Genomic DNA, 14,096 nt, shown 5'->3' with positions numbered 1-14,096 from the left:
CACGCTCATGCAGGACGTGTGATAAAACTGCTCACAAACCAGATTATGTGTACTCATTTTGCAGGGACGTAATGCAAGAACCGCATCATGTGTTTAAATTGTTATTGTTGAGTTTTGTTTGGTTCTAAAACCATCATTAAAAAAGGGGGTGTTGTATTACGCATGCAGGTAAAGTTTGATTTGTAATACATGAGGTGTTCGAGAAGAAATAGGACGGGGACAGAACAAGATGGCGACTGCCCGCCCTCGTTGTTATTTGTTTATTGTGATTACAATAACACCCGTTCCTCGTGTTCTAAATCACATATAGCAAGAGTTCTAAATTTTAGAACGTCGGATATATGTGACACAGGTGATCACCTAAGCATCCTGTGAGGTATTCATTAAGGTAGCTCTACGTATTTTTTTCTCTTTTGCGCGGTTTGTCAATATGGCGACTCATTCGAGAAGTTATGATGTTTTAACTGACGAGCAAAAGCGTGTCCTAAGGTCTTTTTATGACAGCGGTATGAAAACTACAGCAAAGGATATGCACAAAACGATAATGCGAGCTGCTGATGAGGTTGGGTTAAGCTACGAAAGAGTTAAGGTAACATTTACAATCATATTGTTTAATATTTTTTGATAAAAATCGTGTATGACATAGTCACATACACATCCCCTTTTGCTCATTCACACTGATACTATCTCGTTAATACAGTTATTGAAATAGGACAATAGGTATTGACATTGTGCTGGTATAAAAATTCCGAACAGTTCCGGACAGTTTATTAAAATTCATGAATAATCCATAATCCATTGCTTAATTTGCATAAGTTCATAGTATGATAAAGTATGGCCGCGCGGAATGTAATCAACTGTGAATAATATACTGTATACTCACTGCCCTGGCAGATTCCAACGAATGATAAATGTGTTCTTTATGTAGTATTATTATTATCACCATGTGATTTTGCTTTCCCATCGAAAGTCTTTTGCCATGACATGTCCCTTCCCCTACCTAACCTACTTTAAATTGGCTAGAAAAACAATTTATACAGTGTTTGGAAATTTCAAATTTGGCTAATTAAAAGTAAAAAAATTTTACATATATAATGTTACAGAAGTGGATTGGAAATGAGAGAAGGAAAAGAAAAGTAGTGGAAGGAGTAGAAACCATGCAAGAAGATACTGGGCAATCAGAAAGCCATGTTGTTAAAGGTCCTCCGCTAAAGCGTTCAACTTCAGGTTTCAACATATTTACATCAAAACTCCTCAGCTCAGGTATGAGAGCATAGCAATATGAAAAGCTCTGGATAAAAAAGCTTATTTATACTACATGTATTTGTAACTAGCTGTAAGTTCTACGACTGGTGTTAGTAATACAGCATCTTTGGTAGATTAACCCGGTCCCATTGCTGGCTGGAGTTTTTGCATGATGAGTGCAATTCAGTGGCGTAGCCAGCCCAACTATTTGGTCATGCAATGCAATATTTTCATTTATTAATTTATTTAAAAATCTATATAAACATAGAAAAATTTGCATAGCATGATCAAAATAGTCGGGCTGGCTATGCCACTGCAATCATCTGGTGCTAGACAGGGTAAAATCTGTTGAGCAGCTTAATCTATCGAGCTGCTTGTTGCCACCGGCCTCACTGGCAACTGGTTAATTAGTGAGGAATGTTCATCAATGACTACAGTGTATGTCATTTTCTTTGTAGATGAATGTAAGAAAATTGAGTCAAAATCTGAGAAAATGACCTTTGTTGCAACAAAGTGGCAGTCTCTGAGTGATAGTGAACGAAGTGTTTGGAAGAATGAAGCTAAGAATATTAAAAGAGTTGTGCCGTCACTGATAACATTGGAAGAGAAAAAAAAAAAATTGCAAAGTCAAAAAAAAATCTCATTAAAGAGGTGAAAAGATAATATATTGTAGTCCAAAATATAACTAACCATAACTGTGGATACCCCTGTTAAGATGATGATGAATGCATTTTTTAAAATGATGAATGCATTTTTTAAAATGATGACTGCATTTTTAAATTTGTTTGCTATATGGTATTTTATTTGCCGTTACCACTACCACTAACTCATTGCTGGTGGGAGCTTTCTTGTGACAAGTAAAATTGCCTGGTATTAGACAGGGTAAAATCTGTGGCCAGTTATAGGTGGCCTTGCTGGCCATGGCTTAATTAACAGATTTTACTATATCTCATGTAAGGGACTCAGGTGATTATACTCATCAGTCATAAAGGAAAAGCCCATGGGTTAATTATAATAGAATAATTATTTAATAATTTTAATATCTTTAATTCTTAGCTAACATATCTTGAAAGCCTGGGATGTGAATCAGCAGTTCTTATGCACGACTCTGGAACTGGGACTGTTAACCAGTATGGATCAGCAAAAGGAGCACAGTTTCTGCTGCAAGATAATGCAGTGGCATTGAAGTTCATGAATTTTTTCGGTAAGCGTATTTTTAGCATAAAAATTTAAATGCTCGCAACCAGGCCTTTGAGGATGAACAGATATGCTGTTAGCCTCTGTGCACACTCTACACATATGCACAAAAGGGCTTTATGTAGAATTGCAATGCACAAACTCTACCCACAGCCATCTTGTGCGTTCGCGTAGAGTCTGTAGTGACACATGCTAGCCTGCTGTCAGTAGTGCCACTTTGACACTACAGTATATTATGTTTATTTTAGATACAACAAATAGGGGTCCAAACTACACTAATAAAGATGTAAGAGACTTGTTTAACAAGAAGTACAGTGAGTATTTTAATTTGAAATGTATGCTAAATTTGTTTTTATGAATTTTGCTATAAAAGCTAAGTGTGCAGGGTAAACTAGTAGTATCACATGGCATATTAACCCCATCGCTGCCCAGGCGGGCTGCAACTAGCCCTTTCGTAGATTTTACTCTGTCTAATGCCAGATGATTTTATTCATCAAGGGAAAGCTCCTAGTAGCAACGGGTTAATTGCTAAATAAATATCCAGTGACTGGGATTTTAGTATCCTACATTAAAAGTAATTAATAATTGAATCATCTATAATAAGTTTTCTTTAAATGTTATAATAGGTGAAGCATGTGGGAAACCTGGTTCTCGTGTGCCATACCTGAAAAAAGGTTTCACAGTAACTGGTCTTCCTAATGGAATAGAGTTTAGAAAGCCAAATAACTATGGGGAAGAGAAAGTTAAAGCAATAATGAATGCTCAAGAAGGCATAGTTTTTCAACTTGAACCAGAGCCTAGCATCACACATTCTGATGCTGCAGTAACTGAAGAAATCGACCCCCAACAAGCTGAACTTCAACATATTTTATGTAAGGTGGTTGACCAAGAAAAAGCTTTACAAGTGGTGACTGACCAAATTTGCATCGAGGAGAGTGATATGGAAGTCACAGATCTTGCACTCACTGACATGGAGTATAATCTGTTAACAACAAATTACAGAAATTGCTTCACAGAAGATGCATTGACTGCTTTGGCAGCCAATTATAAATCATTTTCTAATCATAAGGGATACATCCTGCCTGTCTATACTGACACAGAAGATGCTTATTGGCTGTTTTATTTTCCTGACAAGATGTCTGATCTTCTAAACCAGCATTCTCAACAACAAATTTGGGGATATTGGTTAAATGCAACTGAAGACAAGTTGACATTCAAGCTTATTATGTCAAAAAACAAAGTATCTATTGACACTTTGAATATTATTACAAAGGAGAATAATTCAAGTAGTTTCCTATTTTTACAAAAAACATTGTTGCTTAAGACTAAGACAACAGTAAATCTTCCTGAGCCATTCCATGACCAAATTTATGCTATTTTAAACGAGTATGGCTTCATATAGTTATATTTATGATTCCATAAATGTAAATAAGTGTATCCTGTAGTATGGTCACCAGAGTTTGCTATAATACCTGTCACATTTCTTATCTGGTCAAATAATATTATATCCGTAAGTATAATTACTTATTTCTACATTTTGTAATTTTATGTTTCTATTTTAGCATTGGTATTTCTTCTTGGTATTTCATACAGTACAGTTGTTTTTTGTTTATTGGTTTGACTAACTACAACAAAAACAAACAAAATGAAATGAAATATTGTAGAAAAACTGATGACATGGTCGTGATGGTCAACAACTTGTGGCCAATTGGATATTGTAGGTTATCAAAATTAAATGTATTAGTGTTTGCCAACAACACCTGTTAATATTGGACCATAGTTGCACAGAATACTAATGCACCTATCAATGTTTAGCCCCATGGGGGGGGCATACCCAGGGGAATTGAACACTGAAGATGCCACGAGAGTGGGGACTTTGACCGTATGGAGGGGTTGCTATATGCTGCTTATCAAATTTTCGGAAAGCAAAAAGGTGCTTGAAAGGTGCCTAACTCTGCAGACTGGCCCTGGGGTGGGAAATTGACACTTTGTAGCAAAAAAAGTCAAGATCCCCTGGCCCAAGGTAAGACACCCCACCCTGGGGCTAAATTGATAGGTGCATAACCTGGTTGGGTCAATGACCTAAGTCCTAACTGAAGCTATCACGTACATCATTCATTTCAACAAATGTTTTAATTTATATTGTAGCTTACCTTGCGTCTCCGATGACGGCAACATATTAGTTTCAGACGAGTTCTCACTCTCGCCAGACATCACCCTACGAATTCCTTGATAATAATAAACATGGTTACTGTGTGCCCTTTTCACGTTTGGGAAACACTGTCGAATCCACATTCTCTCTGAGAAATTGTATTAAATATTACGTAATTCAGCCTTAGGGCTGCGATGTAATTTTCCTTTAATAATAATAATAATAATAATATTAATAATAATAATAATAATAATAATAATAATAATAATAATAATAATAATAATAATATTATTATTATTATTATTATTATTATTATTATTATTATTAATATGAATTCATATAATAATAATAATAATAATAATAATAATAATAATAATAATAATAATAATAATAATAATGAAAACTTTATTGATTTTTTTCTCTTATACGTACAATTGAAAATCTCTCTTTTAAAGGTAATTTACAATTGGCTACTTGATATATGGAGATAAGATAATGGTTACAATACACAATTACATTACAGAATACTATATATATAGTTCTTTTGTATGTTAAATACAAAATTAGAATTTCATCAAATCTGGTTTGGACCATTCTTTGTTTCTACAGCAGAAAATATAGTATGTCGATCTAATAGCAATATTAATAATTTTTCGAATAATATATTTTACATGACTTTGATTTGGGTACATTAATTCTAATAATAATAATAATAATAATAATAATAATAATAATAATAATGATAATGATAATGATAATATGAATTCATATAATAATAATGATAATAATAATAATAATAATAATAATAATAATAATAATAATAATAATAATAATGATAATAATAATGATAATAATAATAATAATAATAATAATAATAATAATAATAATAATAATAATAATAATGATAATGATAATGATAATGATAATAATAATAATAATAATAATAATAATAATAATAATATTGCCGTTACTGCCGTTTTTGGTGTTATTAGCGTTATTGCCGTTATTAGCGTTATTGCCGTTAATATACCGTTATTGCCGTTATTGGTGTTATTGGCGTTATTGGTGTTATTAACGTTATTGGTGTTATTGGTGTTATTGGTGTTATTGGCGTTATTGGTGTTATTGGCGTTATTAATGTTATTGGTGCTATTGGTGTTATTGGTGTTATTGGTGTTATTGGCGCTATTGGTGTTAATGGTGTTATTGGTGTTATTGGCGTTATTGGTGCTATTGGTGTTATTGGTGTTAATGGTGTTATTGGTGTTATTGGCGTTATTGGTGTTATTGGTGTTATTAGTGTTAATGGTTTAATGGTGTTATTGGTGCTATTGGTGCTATTGGTGCTATTGGTGCTATTGGTGCTATTGGTGTTATTGGCGTTATTGGCGTTATTGGTGTTATTTGCGTATATATTGGTGTTATAACGGCAATAACGCTAATAACGGCAATAACGCTAATAACAGCAATAACGCTAATAACGGCAATAACGGTAATAACGACAATAACGACAATAACGGCAATAACGGTAATAACGGCAATAACACCAATAACGGCAATAACGGTAATAACGCTAATAACGGCAATAACGCTAATAACGGCAATAACGGTAATAACGCTAATAACGGCGATAACGCTAATAACGGCAATAACGCTAATAACGGTAATCACATCAATAACGGTAATAACACCAATAATGCCAATAACAGTAATAACACCAATAACGGCAATAATGCTGATAACGGCAATAACGCTAATAACGGCAATAACGCTAATAACGGCAATAACGACAATAACGGCAATAACGCTAATAACGGCAATAACACCAATAACGGCAATAACGGTAATAACGGCAATAACACCAATAACGGCAATAACGGTAATAACGCCAATAACACCAATAACAGAATAACGCCAATAACGGTAATAACACCAATAACGCCAATAACAGTAATAACACCAATAACGGCAATAACGCTAATAACGGCAATAACGCTAATAACGGCAATAACGCTAATAACGGCAATAACGCTAATAACGGCAATAACGCTAATAACGGCAATAACGGTAATAACGGCAATAACACCAATAACACCAGTAAAGGCAATTACGCTAATAACGCCAGTAACGGTGATAACGCCAATAACACTAATAATGCGTAAAACAAAGCCAATTATAGACGCCTTTTACGTACGACACTGACGTCAGGAAGGTAAATTCAATACAAAACACATCAGCATTATTCTCATTTAATCACGTCATTTCGGTACTCTTATATGGAAATCAATTATGGAAATCGAGCCCATTTTCTTTTGCGGCCTGTTGCTGCTAAGTTTTGCGGCAATGCCGGGATCTTATCACCAGGGGCCTGGATGAAAGTTAGTGACGCATTATTAAAGGGTGCTTTGTGATGTTTTTAGGGTGCTGTATAATCTAACGGTATGTATAGCGCATATTTTGGAGCCTGTAATTGTCTAATTTTGTCTACTTTCCTGCTAGGTTTGCACGCGCTGCAAACCATGATAGCAAAATGTTGTTTGCGTTTGCTATAGGTTTGCGATACTGTATTCGCGGCCATTGCCACTTTTTCAACAGGGTTTGCAATAGTTGCAAATATGTTTTTTCGTCATGTGTAATATTCTTAATTGCATGCATATTACTATAAGAATCGGGCCTGCCGTTATCACAATACGGATAGTATTGATTGATGCCATTATTAAGGTGGGGAACTAGAGGAGATTCCTCTACATATTTTCTCTTTTTGGGACACCTCATTTCTCAATAACATATATTATTTAACCCACCCATCCTCACGCCCGACCATTTTCAATTACATAAAAACATGAACTGAAGATCAAAAGAGAGACAAGGTTCTTTAATTATTATATGCAAACATGTTACAAAGTGTGTAACATTTTTTATTGTGTGTAGCATGTTACAAAGTATCTATAAAATTGTTTTAGCCCCCGGTTTTAATGACAATACCCCCCTTGATTGCCTTAAATATTTGGTTCCCCGCACCGCCACGCGATCTCGATGCTCCAGCTCCACCCGGCATGACTGGTCCCTAATCATGCAGTGGCTTCCTGACATTCTGCTCTACTATAGGTACAGTACCTGCTTTCCACACACAGCACCCTATATACACTTCGGTCTCTCTTACTTCCTTACATCATACGCCGCTTTTTTGTTCGTCATTAGGAAAACTACAGAAGTTGTGCACTAATAGCATTAACGAATTCGTGTCACCTTCATCTATTCAAAGCATGCCTTCACACTAACTTTCTAGACTGCAATATAGAATATAGAATAATAGAATATTATATAATATTATAGAATACTATAAAATGTAAAATGAGCACTATAATAGCTATCTTCAGCTTAATGACTGAATGTCGTTCCAAAGTAGATTTTCCAGGGTATCTGCAAGGCACCAACAGGGGGGATTGGCCCCACCAATTGTTACGGTACTATGGATGGGATTATGCAAAACTGCTGTAAAACAATATACAGATAGTGGGTGACTTGCAAAAATACTATCTATTACAATCAGAACAACACCGTATTAGGATTTAACTTTTATATACAGCAAATGAAATAATTTAAATATATGATTTCAATCTTTTATAAAGGAATAATATAAAATCTTTTATAAAGAATAATATAAAATGAAGCATAAAAATGACGTTGCCATTGTATTTAACCTCGTTTTCATGCTTTCTTTATATTATTCCCAGCTCATATCTTCGTCGTTCCAAATTGATTCCGAATCAGAGTCGGAACTATCGTACATTGAATAAACGTCGTCTTCGTCGTCGTTGTCTGCAGAATAGTATTCTGAAACGTCCAGTGTTCCTTCTTCACGAGCAATTTCATGTTCTAATAAAGTACTTTGGCATTTCCATTGCATACTAGGAATGGAACATTTCATCTCCTCGCGAATGTTATCTTTGAAAAGTTTACCCAACATGTGAAGTTTATTATCACATTCAAGGATTCGTGATTGAAAAATACAGTTGAGCCCTTTGGCATAAACCGAAGTTGCTTCTTCCTGCACTTCATTGCAACATGACTGGTAGGACATTTTCATTTTGAGGAAGTACTCTACCAACCGCACCATTTCTAGGTCGAGATACTCGATCTCTTCTTTGCATCGTTCAACGAAATTGTGTAAATCTATTGCACTTCTTTTAAATTCTAAGGGTATGTTGTCGTCTGATGGAGTTGTAACTCTTAAGTGGTGATAGCTAGGAGATTCTGGATCTTTCACATCATCGAAGTTTATCGGTTCTGGCATTCCATCTATTGGATCCTTCCAATAAGCCAATGCAGCGTTGTATTTGGCCACAGTAGCTTTTATTGCATTCGTCTTATTGGTGATCTGTTTAGACAGCTTAGCAGCAATTGCTTGACCGTCTATATCAACATAAAATCCATGTTCCATTTGGTTAATCAAAAGTTAGTTAAGGCAAAGACAACTGTGATCAACCAAACAAACAACCAATTCACGTATGTACAGACATCACATTTACGAGAAGAGGAAATCGTTATAACTGTAAAACGTGTTTCGTTTTTACCTGCATACTTCTTCTTGAGTGAATCAAGAACATTCTCTCCACTGCTAATGAGTACAGTCGCTCGTTTGTGCAGCTTCTTCTCTCTTCTTCAATGGAAATTGCAGCTTTGTTGAAATTTTCGTCTCCTAGTTTCCATCTTTGTAGCACTTTGTAACTTTTCTCCGTTGTGGCTACAACTTTCAATGTGCTAAATTACGAAAAAAAAATAAGACGAGATGGAATCGTCATCTCTCGTTACTTATATAGGAAGCTGTTTCCGACTTCCTTCCCAATCAAGTTAATTTATATTATAACAAATGACAGTTATGTATTTTAATGGTCTGTAATGTGGTTAAATATTGTTTGCAAAATAAAAGGAGAAGCAATGCAGGACTTCTATACGAAAAAGACATACTTTTTTATTTTCTTTACAATACTAGCAATGGCTTCGTGATTATCGTGATCGGAAGAGGCAACGGTTGATCTGTAAAATATTGATAGAAGGGAAAAATGCACATTGGAATATTATGTGTACCTGGGGAATGATAAATTTGTAGCTTGAAAAATTTACAACGTAAGGAATTACGTTCATACCTTAGTTCTTGTAGCTGACACAAACTTTGTACATATTTTGCTTGCCAGGATAAGGAAGATGATTTCGTCACTAACATTAAAAAATATTACAAATCAAGTATAAACATTAATTGTTCCAGTTTCAAGAAACTGCAGACTAGAATTCTAGAAAGTATTAATACAAGTGCATAAGCTCACTTTCTCGTTCTTTTAATAACGATTCTTCCTGCTTCTTCCAAGACTCGACAAGATCAGCATCGTAGGACACTAAAAATGAAGTGTTTAAGTATTGTACAATTAAATATCTACAATCTACATATTATCATTTTCAACTTTTAAACTAATTAATCATTCTCAGATGCCACAGCAATCACCTGTCAATTTTGAGAACATTTCTTCCAACTGTAACATGGCATTTACCATAAGTTTTTTAGTTTTTTCCATTTTCTTGGGCAATGATGTTCCTTTTTCAAAAAAGCATTTACTTAGATTTCTACTGCATTTGATAAAACACAATAGAATGGCTAGATGTTCTAAGTTACCAAATTGTTGAATGCGGTGTTCTGCATAATGTACCAGGGCATCTGTCAGCAAATCCACACGACGGCCTGCAGACATCTCTTTTGTCATGGATGAAAACCCTCTTAAGTAAGACCATAACCTTTCAATCCCTTCTCCATCAGTAAGACCATAACCTTTCTTACGTCTGGGGCCATAAGAAAACTACAGCAATAAATATTAAGTAAGCAAACATTTATGAACTTTAGACATATTAGCTAGTAACAGTACATTACTTTACCTGACATGACGATTTGTGACCATAGCAATGAAACACTGGGATAGCAAGATCTATTCTTTCAAGTATATCAACACGATGGTTTTTCTATGTAAGAATACATAATTATAACTTGGTCATCCATTCATACAGCATTACAATTGCAGGAAATGAAATTTTTACCTTCAAGTGTGATGACAATGTGCATCCAATGTCATACATAACTCGTACATCAATAGTGTCACCAGAATTACACAACATACGTTCTACTTCATAGACCGAATAGGATATCCTAAACAGAAACAAAATATGCAAAAAAGAATAAGGAATAACAGAACTAACTATAAAGATGTCTATCGAAATGATACAGCTAGCATAATGACCTTTCTCCATGTTTAATACTGATAAATCCTTTCGGATATTCATGTCTACACACACGACCAAAAACACCTTTCTCGTCAAAAAGTTTGTTCTTTCCCTTAGATCTTAACATAGTGTCAATTTCTCCAGATTTGAACTGATTGCAATCCTTGGTAAAAAAAAACGAATTGTTATAACTTATTATGTGTTAACTTATTGCCAGCAATACCAATTGCAACCTGCTTTGTAACACATTTTACTCCAATGCTAGCCAATTTCACTCGTCACATACATGCAGGAAAGCTCCAGGTGCAAATGGGTTGAGAGGCTAGTTGCAGCTGGTGTGAAACAAAAAGATATGAAATGAAAGCACCAGTTCATGACAAGAAAGGCTTTAGCCTACTACTTACTGTTGGTGCTTCTTCAGCTTTTTTCCCATAATCATCAACAAACTTGTCCACACTTTCTTGCTCTGCAAAGAAGGTTCCACTATGTCGTGGGGGGAAAAGATTTACACCAGCAGATTTTTTCCACACCAAGCCAAAACAGCCATCCATGGACTCAATAAGAATTCCACCATCATCAGTCTATAACAAGTACATAGCGAAAGTCAAGATAAGTTAGTGAAGGAGTGCAGTAGGTTTCACATGTTTTGGGTTGTTAGCCAAAGATTATGTCAATGTCACCAAGGCCTGCTCCAACCAGTCTCATTATATATTTTACTCTGTATAACACCAGACCAGTGACATAGACAGACCAACAACCTTGTCGTGTTAGCAAATATTTACTTGTTTTCAAATTGCGAAAACAATGAATTTCTAAAGAAATGAATAAATATACTGATGATTTGGAATTTGCATACAGTGTAGCATGTACTACACCACTGCACCAAATAATTTTACTCTAATTAACAACAATAAGTATAAAAATAAATAGACACAAGTTATTTTATTTTTGACTAATTCAGATACATTACTTACAACAATATAATAATACACAAAATTATGCTATTTATATGACTAATTGAATATAAGAAACATTTTATACCTGAGGGCATAAAGGGCACATCTTGTAATTAGTTTGCTCCCCATGATGTGACTTAATGGATTTTAAACAGTGATTATGGTACCTAAAGCAGGTAATGTACACAGTATTATGATTATGGAAGGTATCTATCCAAGCAGATAACTGCAATTAACCTGAAAGCCAGCCTAATAGCAAGAAGAGTATATTATAAACCCATTGCTGCCAGGCAGTCAGCAATGGGTTAAGAACACTAAGGGACAGGATAACCAACTCGTGGACAATAATTAACTTGTTGTTACCGTACTATGTTTTTTTCGTGCCACATTGTATTAAAAATAAAATACTTACCTGAATTCATCAAAAGTATCATCATTTAAAACTCTGTAAAGACTTTGAATCTAAAGGATAAAATATGAAAATTTATTGAGTGTGGTTACACTGTAAATAATAAATGTATACACTATCAAAATTATCAAATGATACTGTATTAAATGATAACTGCTTAATACCCATTTAGGATGTAGTGATGATTTGCCAAGGCCCATAGTGTCGCAGAATTTTGACAACGAGACATGACTTTCAAGAAGAAACTTTTCAGCAAGCAGCAAAAACTTAAAATGAAAGGCAACTAAAGGACGGACAGCAGATCCAGGCCATAACTGCAACTTAACCAGTGTTACGGTATCTGGTTCACAACTACAGAAACTGATGGATTTCTTGTGTTGGAAACCTACATAATAATGTAACACAAATGACATTATTAATGGTTTGAAAACAATCAATACATTATAGGTAGTGCAAATTGATTGAAGTGAAGAAAAGCTATCATTACGACAAAAGAGGTGTGCATGTGTGTATGGTGTATGTATGTATTAAAACTAAATCTATTATAAGCTTACCATGTTGATCAACACAAACAATATCCCTTGACTGAGAGGTGGGGCATGTTGTTTGATGCTTTAGTGAAATTTCCTTATGATTGATCATTAAAGGCCTAAAACATCCATCCTAAAGAAAGAACAAAGAAAAAGAAAAAATTAACAAAGCACAAAATAAATAAGCATGTCAGATATTGACATACTTTTACAATATTCAGAAGTCTTTATAGTAACAGATGAACAGGCCAATAAACAATAAGTGTCGAGACCTTATAAAATTGAATGTTTAGCTGAGTCTTTCATAATGTCTCCAAATATCTACAGTATCTCACTAATCTCAGATGGTGGTCAATATATTTATTAAATGATTTCATTATCATTTTATAAATTAAGAACATAATATCAACAAACCTTGTGTATTTCTGGAATGTGAAAGTAGTTTTTTTCGTGGTGCTCTATTTTAATGCAATCCAAGCAAAAGAACTGCCTTGGTCCACAGTCGAGACAACGACATACTGCTTCATTCGGGCATGCGAAACATGTCAGGCTGGAAATGACTTCCTCTTCAACTACAGCTTTGAGCAATTGTTCTCTCACTGCTTCCCATTTGTTAAATTCCTTTACTCTTCGCTGATGATGCTTTGACAATGTTTGTTGTTCAACCTGGCCTTGAGCTTCATTTCCTTCGGACAAAGCATTCTCGAACGTATCCGCAAAATATGTAGATTCTCCAATGGCATTATTGGCTAAATTCAAATTGTTGTCTTCTTCAGGTTCTTCTGAAACACTTGGGGTTGTCTGGACTGTAATAGACCTTACTATCTTCTTTCCACTTGTACATTGAGTTTTAACACGGACTTTGCTTGGTTTAAAGCGCTTCATCCGACGACTTTGCTCTGCCATATCAGTCCGCCATTTTGTGATATTGCTGTAGAGCTGATGCGCTGGCATAAATTAGCATCTAGGGATGCTTAGGTGATCACCTGTGTCACATATATCCGACGTTCTAAAATTTAGAACTCTCGCTATATGTGATTTAGAACACGAGGAACGGGTGACAATAAAACGTATTTAAAGCGAAACGCTCCTGTATTTCTTGAGTTCCATTAACACGAAAGACGACAGGAATAGAACAGAGTCAAGAATTAGACCTGATATTTTTGCATTGCGAATTCATCCTGTTAGGGGATCTCAAATTCGTCCGGTTCCGTGCTCCTCATGTAAACAGAAGGCCGAAAAGGATGAACTTCAGACCGGCCCTTCAACTTAACGATCTTACGGCCCCTGAATGGCATCAGTTATTATTAATTATCTGAGGCAATGAACTTACAAAA

General features: G+C 34.8%; 3 protein-coding genes across 3 annotated transcripts; 1 reads left to right on the top strand and 2 right to left on the bottom strand.

Annotated features, from left to right (window-relative positions):
* The first annotated feature begins 386 nt into the window (after nucleotides 1–386).
* On the top strand, nucleotides 387–3,844 carry LOC114533986. Its single transcript, XM_028555624.1, has 6 exons — nucleotides 387–589; nucleotides 1,104–1,263; nucleotides 1,704–1,896; nucleotides 2,302–2,449; nucleotides 2,691–2,756; nucleotides 3,069–3,844. Exons 4-6 carry the CDS (start codon nucleotides 2,344–2,346, stop codon nucleotides 3,842–3,844), a joined length of 948 nt encoding a protein of 315 aa, XP_028411425.1. The 5' UTR covers nucleotides 387–589; nucleotides 1,104–1,263; nucleotides 1,704–1,896; nucleotides 2,302–2,343.
* Nucleotides 3,845–7,613: 3,769 nt separating this feature from the next.
* Nucleotides 7,614–9,186, bottom strand: LOC114534008. Its single transcript, XM_028555648.1, has 2 exons — nucleotides 9,172–9,186; nucleotides 7,614–9,010 (listed from the first exon to the last, which is right to left on the bottom strand). The coding sequence occupies exon 2, from the start codon at nucleotides 8,889–8,891 to the stop codon at nucleotides 8,322–8,324; it is 570 nt and encodes a 189-aa protein (XP_028411449.1). The 5' UTR covers nucleotides 8,892–9,010; nucleotides 9,172–9,186; the 3' UTR covers nucleotides 7,614–8,321.
* A 15-nt stretch (nucleotides 9,187–9,201) lies between these two features.
* On the bottom strand, nucleotides 9,202–13,836 carry LOC114533985 (the record flags this gene model as incomplete). The annotated part of the gene is made up of 15 exons (XM_028555623.1): nucleotides 13,174–13,836; nucleotides 12,784–12,892; nucleotides 12,394–12,614; nucleotides 12,233–12,282; nucleotides 11,906–11,987; nucleotides 11,269–11,445; nucleotides 10,882–11,027; nucleotides 10,682–10,790; nucleotides 10,523–10,606; nucleotides 10,266–10,446; nucleotides 10,098–10,187; nucleotides 9,922–9,990; nucleotides 9,745–9,814; nucleotides 9,566–9,634; nucleotides 9,202–9,358 (listed from the first exon to the last, which is right to left on the bottom strand). Coding segments are annotated over exons 1-15 (2,154 nt in total), but the record flags the coding sequence as incomplete, so codon positions are not given.
* Nucleotides 13,837–14,096: the final 260 nt, after the last annotated feature.

This window comes from Dendronephthya gigantea, unplaced genomic scaffold, assembly GCF_004324835.1.
Source record: "Dendronephthya gigantea isolate DGI-Jeju-01 unplaced genomic scaffold, DenGig_1.0 000096F, whole genome shotgun sequence".
Lineage (NCBI taxonomy): Eukaryota > Metazoa > Cnidaria > Anthozoa > Malacalcyonacea > Nephtheidae > Dendronephthya > Dendronephthya gigantea.
The sequence above is the reverse complement of the archived record's forward strand: the minus strand, read 5'-3'. Positions and strand labels throughout refer to the sequence as shown.